This window comes from Mycetomoellerius zeteki, unplaced genomic scaffold, assembly GCF_001594055.1.
Source record: "Mycetomoellerius zeteki isolate Tzet28-1 unplaced genomic scaffold, Tzet1.0 scaffold707, whole genome shotgun sequence".
NCBI classification, from domain to species: domain Eukaryota; kingdom Metazoa; phylum Arthropoda; class Insecta; order Hymenoptera; family Formicidae; genus Mycetomoellerius; species Mycetomoellerius zeteki.
In genome coordinates, this window is record NW_017257728.1 from 518566 (window position 1) to 534361 (window position 15796).

The window sequence follows — 15796 nt, forward strand, 5'->3', positions numbered from 1 at the left end:
CCGCCGCAGTTGTTGCACTTTGCGCTGCTCCTGAGGAATGCGCCGCGCCGGCTCGCGGCGGTGTGCGTGCCTCTTCGAGGCGACGTATTCAAGTTCTGTGTCAAGTCATTTTGTCATCCTTCCCATTCGTTCTAGCGAATCGACGACACGTTCCTTCAGGCGGTTATTACCGGCGCGACAATCTATTACTATTAACCCTCTATAGCGTCATGTTATTTTGTAATCGCATATTCGTATGTTTACGTTTTTTAAATTTTATTTTATTTTTTCACCATAATTGAGCATAGTATGGAAATGTTTTCAAAATTCTGGGAATCGTGTTATAGTACCCGTAGCCCAGCAAATAATCAGCTTGTTTGCTGGGATGGCAAACATTTAGGATTAGATTAGATTAGTTTTCTTTTTCGAAATTTTTCTAAAAAATTTACACTGAGCTTTACACTGAGATACGTATTCAGTTAAATGACTTATATATTTAAAAACTATAGTATAATATCGAAAATGAATATAAGTAAACGATTTAGAGTATAATTTAAAGAAGTTTCGAAATATTCCTTGTATTTTACTATTTTTTGTTGTAGCATTTTTGTTGTAATATTATAGCCCAAAAATTTAATTACAGTTGTTTTTTTTTACGAAAAAGCTCAATCATTTCCGGTGAGAGGAAATATTGTAAAAGACCAAGATACGAAGCTGATTCTAAGATAAAATGTTGTGACTTCAAAGATATAATATAAATTTTTTATAATAAATATATATTTAAATTCCAAAAATTAATAGTAATTCAGATCTCAGAGTCAATATTTCCTATAGTAATATGTTACGTTATTTTTTTCAAATATGAAAAAATTGGGTAATAAAGAATTAAATCTACACCTATCTTCATACATACGCAACCGTGTAATGAAACATAATTGTGGTTTTCAAAAGCGGGTACGCGATTGCCGCCTATCTGTTCGCAGCTGTAAATTAAAAGTGATTACATTCGATGAACGTCGGTCGTCAGAATCACTTACGTACGATTTTCTTCCGTTCTTCATCTGAATTTAGCAGTCTTGAGCATGATAAGAAGAAAATAAGAAGAAAAATGAGAGAAAAATTAGTACTCGATTTCATTAATTGTCTAATCGTGGACATTGAGAGGGTAACATCGGATTAATAAAATTTTTCATTTACAATTAGCTTTGCACGTTCTTTGTATATAAAATGAATCGAATTAGAAACGAAACTCAAGTTTTATTTAATATTTAAAAATTGGTGAGAACACCACTTTCAATTATTACTACCAATGGATTATTACAATTTTAACCTATAATAAATCTTCGAATTCATAATTTTGCCGTAATAGTCGGTATTGCTGATGTCTCATCATCTATTGAGGTGCATCTCTCTCTCTATGCTTATATTTTTATATAAAATATTTCATATCATTTGTGTACTTTAATAAAGAATTCCTGTTGTAATGGCTTGATCATTTATTCGTTAGCACGACGATATGAATCTAATAGCTGAAGAATGTGTAATAATTTTTAGTTTATATTTAGGATCAGCTTATATTTAGACACTAATAATATATCTTTGAAGAATTTCATAAGTTTTTTTAAATGCGGCAAGAGAAAATTAAAAAAACAGAGAGAGAGAGAGAGAGAAAGGCAGTCAGGATCAAATGTAAAGATTTGTGAGAGGCATGTGACTCTCCGATCTTGTGTTTTATATTGAATGATCAAAGGTAAACCGGTTGCGCGTTCTGAAGAGCGAAACAAGAGGAAAGAGGATAGAAATCAAATAAGAAAGAGAGAGCAAATAATGAAATAATCTAGGCGCGGCAAACAACAAATCTCACACACATACACACACACATTGAATATATGCATGCTGTTTGTACACTTGATTTGATGTTTATATCCATATTAATGTCCAGTGTTATCCGTCACTATCTTATTTCGATTTTTATACAGAATATAATAATACGAGACATCATGTTAAAATATGTATATGTATATCTTAATGACCAATCATTTCAATTTAGAACGAACAGTCCCGAATTTTAACTCTTCGTCCCACTTTACAATGCGTCCCAAATTTTGTTTCAAATTAAGGACATGATTATAAACTGTTGCTCTTTTAAATATAAAAATAATAAATGTGAAATAAGAAGTAAAAATAATAACTGTGAAATATAATTTTTAACTAATGCATGGAGAATTTTATGATTGTTCGTTTAAAACCCAAATATTATTCATAAAATTATATTTAATAGAAAAGTACAATTTTAAAAAATAAAAACGTAATCTCATAATCAAACATAATCTTGGTGTAATTTTTCTCATAATTTCATGTGATGTTAGTGAAGTGTAATCAGTTATTTACAAATATAATAATATGATATTGCTTATCTTTTGTTAACAATTACTAAAAAAATGTGTTTATCTATTAAAACTTATATTTGACAATATTTAGTAACGAAATTTGAAAATAAAAGCAGCATGAATTGTGAAATTGAATAAGGTGTTGTCTGTTACTCCTAATACATTCAAATACTTTTACATTATATTGAAATGATTAATGTCTAACGACCTATTCGAGTCAGCAGTTATAGATATATGTTTGTGTCACCGAATCAAGTAGAATTCCTATCTCGATAATCTAGCTAGCAAATATTAGAGGAAGGTCTCCGATATTGACATAGGTCTCCTAAAGCGATATCCCCTTATTTCTTAGAAACTAACCTTTGCACTTTATTAATACTAATAAAAACGTGATCTGTTTAGCTAATTAAAGAAGTACAAACTCATAATTTTCATATATATGTGGCTTATTTCTATACCAAATCAGCTAAAAACAAATTCTATGAATCCGAGAAGAAAATTCTTACGGTGTTCTTTTGCAAATTGCGTAATTAAAATAATAGTGACCGTATTATTGATAATATTATGTCATTTTAAATGTTTATAGTTTCATAAATTAGTTTTCTTTACAGAATAGGATATATCTTTATTTATAGAATAGAAATGTTGGTCGCTCATTTTTGCATAACTTACGAAAAACTTAATTATTGCAAACTTGCAAACAGTATTATAAAAATTGCTCATACTATCTGATAGAAAACACTTTTTAGTTTGTATTTATGTTTTTGAAGTTGTATTACCTTTTGTTTAAGAAATATTGTCTAAAAGCAAAGTGGTATGTCGGTATCGGTGACTTTCCCTTATAGATGTAGCTCTACTATCGATCTTTCTTAGCAATAATTCTCTTTAAAAAGAACCTCGCACACTTCTTATGAAAAAACCGGTTTCTAAATTGGCTAAATTTTTTATATGTGATTGCTTTTATATATGATACTGATCAAAAATTTCAATAGGCATGACCTCAAAGGAGCTCAACTTTTATGTTGTTCTTTTGAAAATAACGTGAATATCTCTTGCGTTCATAAGTACATCTTATCAGTATGAGAACACAAGGCGATGCCTTGAAGTATCCTGAATGATAATAAAATATGCGAGTAAATTACGCAAGATAAGAAAACGAAAAAAAACATTTTTAAAAGTGATAGAATACTAATTGCACTTTCTTCGAGCATAATTATATTAAATTGTAAAAAAGGAATAAAGAAGGATAGCAAAAGTTAAATGATTAAGCGCGACAAAACCACATGACAATAAAATTTCCAAGAAAACTTTACGCCGTCTGTTATTTTGAAATTATATTTCGATATTTCATTTAAATGCAAATTCATAACATTGACTTCAATGTATAATTAAAGTCTTTAATTAATTATTTGAATTGATAAAAAGCTTCAGTTCATGATATCAAGAAAAGAAATCCTCAATATCTTTATATCTCTGATCTTCGACTCCATGAAATGCAATTTTCCGTCAATTTAAATTACGATAAGACGCAAGAGTAGTTGAATAAGCGTTGCCTCTCTTCTTGAATCATAAACGCAGAAAAACTAGGAAGAGATTCGAGATTCAAGAGCTGCAAACTTGCTACTAATCTTTCGTGTCACGCACACGCAGTATTTACAACGGTATATTATGATGAGAACACTGAACAGGTGCGGTGTAGCATACATTGTGAAGAAACACAAATATACATGACCATCAGATATATGAGAACCAAGAGTACACTCTTCATATAATCCAAATAAAATGCTTATCTACACATTAAAAATATTATATAAGATTCTTGAAAGCCAAACTGAATTGAAAGCCAAATCGATTTAAATAAAAAATAGAAAATTGACGAAATTATAAATAATATATTCTGATATTAAAATTAAGAAATTTATAAAAGTAGAATTGATCAATTTGGCTTCTGATAAACTTGTATAATTGTTGGCGGTTCATTTTCAATTACCTTTTTTTATCGTCTGAGAAAATATAAAAGACGCATTTCCGAATAATCAAAAGCTAAAGTTTGAATTTTGTCATACTTTGCTCGCGATCCGATTTCAATAAACATCGAACATGTTTATTATCAAACCGGAAGTCGTTCTATATTTAGCATGCTATTCCTAAGAAGCTGACTGAGAAGTTTAGATAGAAACACGTTTATAATAGTAGACTTGTGATTTAATCCGTAAGTGTTCAGAGTTCTTGCTTTGAACGCGCGTTTCGTTTTTTTTATTTCTTTTTATGAACTTTCTTTTTAAAATTAATATTAGAACCGCGGCAGTGTGTGTGTGTGTGTGTGTGTGTGTGTGTGTGTGTGTAAGTGCTATTGACTCGATAAAACAGATGATTTTATTTTAGATGAGGATCCCTTTAACGGTTCCCTTAACTTGATCTCTATTCAGTTACTTCAAATATCGAATGAAAAATCTTTCTAGAGACAAAAACAGTGGAAGAAAACTAGAAGAAATAAAACGCTTACCTGAACGATCAGCAGGATGCACAGAGAGATACAGTCCTCGATTTTCGTTTGAGTCCTTCACCCAATGTTCAAAAGCCTCGCTGATGTTCAATGTCAGCCAGCCCTCTTTGTTGTCCGTAATATTTATGGCATCGATGTACTGTAATTCTCGAATTCTGAAATTGAAACGAAAGAGCTGTTTCTACGATTCCAGTTTTTGCAACAAACAGTCTAGAAATGAGTACATATTACTTTTAGATTCAAAAATTCTTCTCCAAAATTGAAATTATACGCATTGATACGTATCTGCAGCTTGAAATTTACGCCGCAAAATAAAAACTATAAAAATCGTGATCCTTTTTTACCATTTCCGAGTGCAAAAAAGTTACGTCACACGAATAAAATCAATTCTGAAAGATTACGTATCCTCAAATATTATTTATACGCACATAAAAATTTTTTTAATTAAAAATAGGGGAAAGCGTGGGAACTGTGCGCAGCGGGTAATTGTGCGCATCCTGATTTGGTGGAGAAGACATCACCGTGGTGAAATTTTTACGCAGGAGGTCGTCCTCTTAAATTATAATTATAAAAGATACGATGTAAATACGTTGCTAACTAGAGAAATATAAAAAAAATGAAATCATATCTTTTCTTGTTATTTTAGCGCGAAAATAAGCCGGTGAGTCCGTATTTTTTATTTGTTTGTTTAAAGTTGCATATGTTATTAAAATACGTTATTATGTGTGTCTTTTGAGCTGTAATTTATTAAGTTTAGTTAGGAGAAGTGTTGAAGTAAGTAATCGTATTTCATATCGAGTCAGGTCGCGGCGGACAACTGCGCGCAAGCGTTTTGATATGCGCATAATTACCCATCTTCCATGTACTATATAACTAGCACTAATTTTTTCGTTTCTTCTTTGCATTATTATTTTATTTTGCCATTTTATTTTGCCAAAGTCTATGCATTATTATTATATTATTTTTGTATTTTTGCTTAATATATATAATATATATTTAATATATATTTATATTGCACCATAATAAACATATTTTCTGATTTCTTTGTTCAACATCCATAATTCATTCATTTCCTACGACTTTTGATTTGCGCACAATTACCCGACGCGCGAGAAATTTGTTCGCTTTTCCATTTTTTCCTTTTTGCCAAATATAATCTTATTGAATAAAAATCTATTCAATATGAGGATACGTAATAGTAGAAGAATGTTTATAGTATCTATTTCCATATTTATATCGCTTTAAACTTGGAAAACCATTCCACGACAATAAATTTCCCTTAGGTGCGCACAATTCACCCACTTTCCCCTACGTTTTCATGAAATCCTAAAACGTATTTTTAAGTTTCGATATTACAATTAGTTTGTTTATATAAATAATAGGAACAGGTTTTATAATCTCAATTGTATTACATAAAATTATCACATACGCTGATTACGGTGCAATGATAGATATTCTTGTATTATAAGTATTGATAAGTACTCTGTGTACATAAACACGATGGAACTAATATGCGCTCAGTAACACCGATCGTCACGCACAACGTGTCGCCCGTCACAAATGCTTTGTCGTGATTCCTCGTATTGTAATTTCTAATTAATCGTGAAACAGCGCGTGCCGCGCATCAATAAGAGCCTCAGGTTCTTAACAAGAAAACACGTCGATCATTGTTCAATGAGCAAATGATCTTCGCAACATTTAACTCTTACCATTTTTCCGCAAATCCATTATCGTAATTAAACAGGCTATGAGATTCCCGTGTTCTTCGGAATCGAGTTTCGATGATCCTTTACACTCAATAAAATCAATAAATCGACTGATAAAATCGAGTAAATTAATTTACTAATTTAACGAATCCAGATTTCGATTATAAACATCTAAATAATTTAGTTTCTTGAGCCAAACATATGTATAAAGTCATTAATGAAAATCCTAGATGATTGACTAATGAAAATTATTCATTTGGATTAACATCCCAACGAAATTTTATTGACGGTTTTTATTTGGAATTTCGATATACTTGTAAATAATTATTAAACTAAATATCTGTAAAAACAAAAATTGCATAACAAAGTGAGAGGATTCAGAAATCATAAATCATAACGGGGTTCCAAAAACTTTTAAAATTTTCGGAACTTTCGCATCTTTTTTTTATAAACGACTTGCCATTTTAATCCTATCATTTCAATTTTAAATGTAATTCTTCTTCAAAAACACTTATCATCAGAATTCCGTATTAATATTCCTAACAATGTACTGTGATGAAGAGGTTTTATTACGAAAGCAACGAGTCGCCAGCTTGTCTCGCAAGGAAGAAGAGGCAGGGGAAGAAAAAGAAGGAGGTGGAAGATGCGTCACGCATAGTTTGACTTTGATGGAAGGAACCGAAAGAGCTAGCGTGAAGGGTGAGAAGAAGAGAGACGCAAAGATCGAGCGCAACTGCGTAGGCAGAAGAGACGAAGAAACACGCGAAGAGAGCCTGTTAGCCCGTCTCCACGGCTAATTTACCTCAATTTACGGAATAGCGTTTCCTGTCGGGGCCTGTATATCGGCCAGGCTCAGGTCGCCAATGCCAAAAGTTTCGGGGAAGGGGGAAAGAACGTAAGACGTGTAGTCGGCTGTCACTCCTCAATCCTCCGGTAGTAAATCAAAAGGCTAAAGAGCCCGTACTAGGTAGCCGAACTTGCGAAACGAAAGATCTAAACTTTGGATAACTGGACCTTCGTATCTGATGTGTTAGAAGTTTAGTGCGGGTCCAAAGAGTCTCGATGAGACCGATTACCTTAAGCTTCTTCAGAAGCGAGTATCTTTCGTTTATTTCGTCGAACGAAATTTCAGAGAAGGATTTCGTGAGCTTACAAATTTTTTGTAAAATCATTTTTGTCCAACACTCTTTTCGAAAAAAGCTGATTGAAATTTAAGAAATTTCTGATCATAAAGCTCGTTATTTTATAGGTATATCAGACTTGAAAGACAATTAGGGATCGCGATTCTGATCGGGAATGCTAAATAGTAAGTAGATGATGATCCGGGAAATTCTTTTCAGAATTGATAGAATGGGTGCTTAAAAGTTTACCTAAAAGCACAGTTACGACGGCTATTAGCGGCGACGGGGCGTCTCGTGACTCACAATTTGTAGGACGGAAAGCGTTATGTCCATTAGATAGAGCGTCTCTAGACAGACCGTCGACATTTATCGCAGGCGTGGAGGTTTGCCCTCTCAGATTAACTCACCACGCTTTCCTTTTTACGATTCAGTTCCCACCCGGACGGGAAGGCCCCCGCCGGTGGTCCTATGGCTAATGATTACATGTGTATTGCAATATATTTCTGATTATCCACTCCGCACATCATCCATGCACAATCGTTTTCTAAGCTGCCAAACCGCAGGATAAATACATTTTCAAAAAAAAGAACTAAAATGTCTCTTGTCCTCTGAATATAGATGTAATAATATAGATAGAATGAAGAAAAAATAGAGAAGTCGAGAAGGTATACGAAAAAGAATGTTCGACGGAATATTCAAAGTTTTTCTCTCTACGTTTCAGGTAGAACAAATGCCTGAGACTTTTTCGGCGAAGGATTAAGAACCTCCTAATTAGGGATACGATGACGATGTCAAAAACTGCGAAGGATGCCTGGAGGAACATGAAATTGGTCTAACCTAGGCGTCCTTGGCACAAAAGCCGGCGAATAGCGAGTACCATTTTTCGTTTCGGCTTTATTATTGCAACACGAAGATGTTCTTTAACATTCATTAAGATTACCGAAATTCCAGTCTAATCTCTAGATTTTTATCTGACAATTTTCAAATTCTTCTAAATCCATCTACTTTACATGATACTCGTCCAGAAATACAGAAATATAGAATTTAACGCATTTAGAAATATTTAAAAAAAATGGATAATTCTTCTTACCCCTCTTTAGTGTTCAATACTCGGTACGCCGTGATTGTGTGGGAACCATGACTCTTCTGAATCTTCGTGTGTGCACTATGATACAACCTAAGCTCAGCGCCAATTATGTATTCTTCAGGTGGTACTTCGGACACATCGAACCAGAGCCTCTTCCCACGTTCGTGTCTCACCCCAGGGACGTGATGATCTATTTTAAATTACAAGTCTGCGATCAGTCAGGCATTATTCAGAATGGCCGCTCATAATCACGCAACAACAATCATACACAGCACGGTCCATAAGTTTTGAGATAAAAATCGTATAAAATAAAGAGCTCGTTAGAAAAATATTTTTTTGTATTCAAAATGGAATTCTTTTCAATAAATCAATCTGCTCTCGTTTCAATCTTTCCATTTGATACATTAAATACCCCTCTTTTGTAATTGTCTTCAGTTGTCGGTCACGGGGTAGCTTGAATTTCTGAAATGTTGAATGTGATTTAAAAAACTGTCATAACCTTACATCATTCACCATCCTATTCATCCAACGCCCTTTAATATTTCTTGCTTTCGGAATTGAAACTGCAACTAAAAGAATTCGATATTCTAGAAATTTTTAAGTCGATGCGATATAACGATTGTAATCGATCAACTGAAGATGATCACATGAAAATGAATACTCAATGGCATTGCGAAGATTGAAAACAAGAGCATAGTAATGTATATTTTGATCGTAAAAGATTTTATTTTAAATAAAAAATGTTGAAAATATTTTTCTAACATTTTCTTTTTTTTTATATATAATTTTTATTTCAAAATTTATGGATCACGTTATGTATTGTATATTCAGGTTCAATTTTAAGAATATTATTTATCAAACGAACATATTGAAACTAGAAGATAAATTTTGAAACTCATTGAACTATGTATCATAATGTAAAATAAATTTTGAAAATCATTGAACTCTGTACCGAAATGTATACGATAATACCATATTCTTATATAATATAGCTAGACAAAAATAATGTTCTGAAAATAATTCGATTATAATAGTGTAAAATTTCAAGAAAAACATACTTTGCATGTTTAAAGCCTATTCTACAATGTGCTTCTTGTTTCCTGTTTCTTGCTTTTTGCTATTTTTTGTATCTTGCCTTTTTGCCTCTTATCCCGTTTTTCGTTTTCTGTTGCTCGAGATAAACGTTAACGAACTTCAGAAGAAACAGAAAACAAAGAGCACATTGTAGAACAACCATAACAGAGAGAGAGAGAGAGAGAGAGTTCTTGATATATATCTTGAGAAATTGTTTCTCCATCTTTACTGGAGGAACATTTCTACCGAATAGTCTACTTTAGAAACAAGTGTGTAAATGATCAGCTTAGGTTATTGATGCAAACTTTGAAACTGATGACTCAGAGCTCCGTCAAACCACAGGAACGTCTAGGACGGAAGACCAATTAGTCCTTTTTTTTCAATGGGGAGATAAAGATAACATTTCGTTATCGCAAAACGAAATTTCTATGAGAATCCAAGTCGAGGTATCTTTGGTGAGCCTGCTTGTGAGTCCCCAAGGAGGTCTTTAGAAATGATCCATGAACAATTCGCAGCGTGAAATCGAGCTCTTTCTTACCGTCAAAGTAGTCGCCGCCCTGCGAGCAAAGAAAGAGCGGTAGGGGGAGACATATCCTTCCTTCGCGGTAGACTCGGGGGGGCTCTAAGTAATGCCTAATGCCTCCGCTGAAGTGGGCGGCTTGGATCCGAACAGGGACGTGAGGCGAGGGGAGGAGCGAAGGGGGACATAAAAATTTGTTTTGTTTTTTCGTTCCGACGGTCGCATTCCAACGGTACCAGATTGCCGGGCCTCCTCAGCTCTCGGGGTGGTCCCAAATAGCTTTTGGGACCGTCCATGGAGCGTTCTGTGGCGAGCCGCGTTTTTGTTTTTTACGCCGTCGTTGCCGCCACCGCCGCGCCGCGCTGTTCCTTCCCATCGCCTCCCCCTTCGCGTCTTTCTTATATAGGCGTATGTATGCGCGTGTCAGTACACGTACGGTGAGAAAAAGAATAAGTTTACCGCGTGTTTTCTTAATTCTTGAGACACAACGATATTGTGGTTATATTTTAAATATAATCTTTGATAAAAAAATATATTGATTTCCGCGACACAAACTTCTTAAATATTCTAGAATTCATTTTAAATAAAAAAGTTGTACATTATATGCCAATTAGGCTAACTATTATCAATAGACTTTTACTAATATTGTAACAAACAAAATTATTAGACATTTATAATTTTTATGTATTATTCTTTTAATTATATTAATTTTCCAAAATGTCTGCTTTCTGCTTGCAAATATCTCTCTCTCTCTCTCAGAGCGGTTTTACGCTATCATCTGTCCAGCAATCAGATTAGACATGATATAAAGAGACTCAATGTCTTATCTCAAGAACTAAAACGAAGAGAGAGGAATTGAGAAGGAGAGATACACGCATATTACGAATGAATGGAAAGTTCAAACGGGCATCGACATCATGCTAAAGAAATCCCCCCGGTCGCACAGATCCGTTACATCGAGTTCCGCTGCCGATCCATCCATCTCCAGGATTCAGCATCCTAATCTTCGTAATTCGTAGCCGCGCGTCTCCCTCCGGGTAACCGGCCGTCACGCTGTCCGCGTGAGGAAGGAAAAAAACGGAGGGGAAAAAAGAGCAAAAGGTCGGTGGAGGATGAGCCCGGGCCTCCAAGTTGAGACATTTTAACCTGCCCGTGGCTTCGCGCGCGAGGAAAGAGAGATGCTTATTGACTCGTCTTTCCCAGGGGGGTATCCCATGCAACATGGCCGGTAGAAAGGAGATAGAAAAAGAGAGGAGATACTTTAGTACATAAGACGTATAGCCTAAGACCGGGTCCGCATTCGTGTGTGCAATTCATGGCGATTAATGCATTCTGAATCAATTCTTTTTATCCTTGTTTCTCTCTGATCCCGATTCTCCGTTTCCGTTCTTCTATCCCTACATACGTCCTATCCTCGTCTTTATTTCACATTGTCATTATCTCGCACAGTAGATGTTACTTGTAGTTATAATTGCCGATTTATATGCACGTCGCATTTCGCGTCGAACAGCCTAGAACATTCCTCACTGTTCCCCCGACGCGAGGACGACAGCAAAATAGAAAACCGGACATACGAACACGCTGAGAGAACGAAAGAGAGAGAGAGAGAGAGAGAGAGAGAGAGAGGAGGGGGGGAGGCGAAGGAGGAGGCAGTAACGGGTTTCCGGGGAATCTGATGAGCAAAGAAGAAAAAGGGAAAGATAGAGATTCTTAGATTCCTCATCGGGTTTGTGGCAATTTTTTTTTTGTACTTAAACTGCAGAGTCGCGAAACAACAACACGATCGTGTCGAGTTCGCATACTGAGATTTTCGAGAATTCGTTACGTGCGCCTCACATTCCTTGTGGTGACTTCACACCTCAGGAACGTGCTAGGGAAGAAAAAGTATTCTTATACTTTAATCTTCCTTGTTAAAGAATTGGTGGAAAATTTCTTAGGACTACTTAGCACGAGGAATTCGAGACAAAGAAGTGTCTTGTGTTTTAGCGTTTAGGAAATTAAGGGACAGGACGTTTTAAGAGATCTTCTTTATGCGTAACTAACGTCCATGATTTTTATCAACGTTTTGATAAATTTTAATTCCAGTTTAATTTATTTTTTATCTCTTTCTAATTTTAAGAAATAGAAAAGGATAAATGGCAATGAAAATAAATTAATTAAAATGAAATTAAAGTTATTCCATATTGATAGAAATGAATATAAATCAAACTGAAACCGCATAAATAATCATAAAATTTATAAAAAGGAGAATAATTTGGAACTATCTTGATTTTTTTATTTCCGCGTTGGACACGCATAATTTTTTGGACGAATATTCATATTTTTTTAGCAAGAACGACTTCTTTCTCGAAATACTATATAAAGATGCCATACACTATGCATTGGATTTTTTTGCGCTTGACGTATGTGAAGTTAGCATCCTACTTTTTAAATTTAAAAATTATTATTAACATAAATTTTATTAGAGAACTCTTTGGGCGGTATTCATAGTCGGATCTTATATTTAAGACCGTATTAAGTACAGTCTTAAGATGTCATGAACTAATCTGAGAGCTATATTAACATCTTAAAACATTCCTTAAGACAATCTTAAAATAAGAATCAACTATGAATACCGGTCTTTGTCTCTTCAAAATGAATCGGGAACTCTAATCAGAACTATAAAATTTTAACGTTGAGATGATTAACTTCACATACGCTTGCGTTTGACATCCTAATGTGAATAGCAAACGAGTAAACACGAAGAAGATATTTATTTTAGTCAAACGTGTTTCTCAAAAAGTTTTCAATTAATGTCGATCTTTCAATCAATTTAACGCCAGTTATAGTTATCTTGATAAAAAAACTCTTCTTTTCCAATATGTTAATATTTGACGTTAAATGTGTTAATATGTGTGGCTGTGTGTGTGTGTGTGTGTGTGTGTGTGTGTGTAAAGTTTCAAGTACACTGATATCATTTAAACTTCAAAAGTTAAGAATAAAGACGTAAAAATTTATTTAGAATTAAATAATTATTCCCTGCTCGCTTCCGAAGCTTAATTTGCACGAAAATCGAATATATGTATAATTATATAATAATATAATAAATACATATATATAGGAATAAGAGAGATAAGATAATATACGTAACATAATTATATAACAAAATAACATACACACAAACATATATGGGATATGATATAAAATATATAAATATATGCACATATATAATTAAAAAATAATTGATACTTAAAAACATTCCAGCTACGAGGAAATCGGTTCCCAATTGATCGGTAAATCTATCAATTTCGTTCCACGTTAAGCCGAAATCAGACCACGCATTGAAGATTGAGATCGAAGATCGAAAGACTGAAATTTGATCAATCAAAACAATAGGAGCTAAAATTCCTTTGTCCTCATTGGTCAAATTTCAATCTTCGATCTTCAATCTCAATCTTTAATGAGTCTGATTCCGACCTTTAGGTTGCGTCCCTATTACAGTTGGAATTTCGGAAAACAGAATCTCGGAAAAATAATGTAATGGAATTGATCAATCGAAATTATTTAGGTTTAGCGCGTTACAGCACCTTTATTCTTCAGTAAGCACTTGTCAAATGATTTGAGAAATTCAAACTTACTGTGGGCCGCGAAAGTCATGATAACATCGCTCTGATCGATCGCTCTCAGATCCTGTCCGCTGAGGTCGAACTCCCCGGCTTTGTGACTACGTGCCACGGGCTTTTCTTCTTCGTCCTCGCCAAGGGCGTTCTTGTAGATATCCAGTAGAAACTTGGGCGCCGACCTCTTCACTTGGGGGGTCCTACCGATGGTGTTCCGTGGACGATCCGGGAGTCCCAACAGATTCAGGATCTCGTGCTCCACCTCGCGTTTCTCACGCTGGCTGACCACACGATGAACCACCGTCTGATCGAAGCCGTTGTCCACGTATAAACCGCTTATCCTCTCGGCGCTACCGATGGTCAAATCGCCGAGGATGGCTGCGAGGATCAGCAGGATAGAAAGAGGCTGAGCTGACATGATGATGTCAAAGAGGAGTCACAGGATCTTTTATTCGTAATCCTTTCTGCTTTCCTTTTCAATTCCTTGTCCTCCTTCCTACTTCTCTTTTCCTCGTCCCTCTTTCTCTCCGCAAAATTCTTCGGCTGATGTCGTAATCACTAAAAGTTATATTTTTCTTTCCTTCCCCGTCTGGTAAATTCTTTCTGTTTTTCGTCTCCTCACTTTTCTCCGCGAATTTAGCTACGAAAGAAAGTAAGCTCTTCCACTTTTCTCTCGTCGCATTCAATTCCCGCGATTATTCAACGCCACGGCAAAGCGTTAACAACACGAAAGTTCTAGAACTATTCAGATGTTTTCGAGCACCTTGAATAAACAATTCAAAGGTCACCGAGTTGAAGGTATTCGAGTTTAATTAAATAAAAAAAAGTTTCACGGTCTAAGCGGCTGAAAATCTAGGGACTCTCAACGATCCCGTCGCGAGCCGACGCGACGATCGAGATTCCTGAATAACGGTGATCTTGATCGATGCGGATCCTGGTGAATGGTGATCTGGATCAACTCCGGACGCTCCCGGCACAGCGATTGCGCGCGTTGCGGTTTCGTTGTCAGGAATGGACATCGCGTGTGCGCGCGCGCGCGGACCCACACGCCACAGGTAACGCTCTTCGTCCTCGAATGTCCTTAACGGCTTGGTGACCTCGTGTTACGACTCACTCCGCTGTATCGTCCACTGGTACCGTGAAAATCTCCTTGGTCCCTTGCTATCAGTGCGTGCCGGAGATTCTATGTCACTGCGATTGCGCCGGGATTTAACTTCGAGGAAAGTAGGAAATTTTCTGTGCATCGCGTTTTCCCTGATGATATGCTGCGCGTTTTTTTTTTTCTGTCAATCGCACTCTTACGGTATCATCTTTTCTTTTTTTCCAAAATTAGCTCGAGTTTACGTCGCAAATCACACAATTACTTATGTACAGTTTCCAGATCTACTAAAATTTCCAGATCTCTAATTATTGTTTCTTGCTCTTCAACGTTTTCGCGACAAAAAACATAACATTAGCTCTACAACTGTTCCAAATCTTTACTAAAAATTCAAAATCGTTAATCCGAATCTCTAATAATAATAATAATAATATAAATATAAGAGAAGAAAACAATTAATCACTTAGCTTGAATATTTTTATTTCAGCTATTTTCGTCGGACACTTTTTGAGAACTTTACTACTACTGTATACTCCGAGACATTCTATCGCTGCAGGAGCACGATTCTAGTAGAACTGACAAATACCAGGGTTGATTCAGTTGATTGTCAATCGTTGACGTGATGAGGAATGATCGTGCTCGTCCGAATGGGAAGCTCCAGAATCGATATTCGTACGATCTTGCTGAGTGCGATAGAACGTTTGTCAACGTTTGT

At 35.2% G+C, this 15796-nt stretch overlaps 1 protein-coding gene across 1 annotated transcript in view; it reads right to left on the reverse strand.

Moving 5' to 3' along the window:
- gbb (glass bottom boat) overlaps positions 1-15481 on the reverse strand; it is an 18826-nt gene extending 3345 nt beyond the window's left edge. The window contains exons 1-3 of the mRNA XM_018458241.1: positions 14001-15481; positions 8793-8979; positions 4876-5030 (exon numbers count right to left, since the gene is read on the reverse strand). Coding sequence (XP_018313743.1) covers positions 4876-5030; positions 8793-8979; positions 14001-14400 — 742 coding nt within the window. The 5' untranslated portion in view covers positions 14401-15481. The remainder of the gene's footprint in view (positions 1-4875; positions 5031-8792; positions 8980-14000) is intronic.
- Positions 15482-15796: the final 315 nt, after the last annotated feature.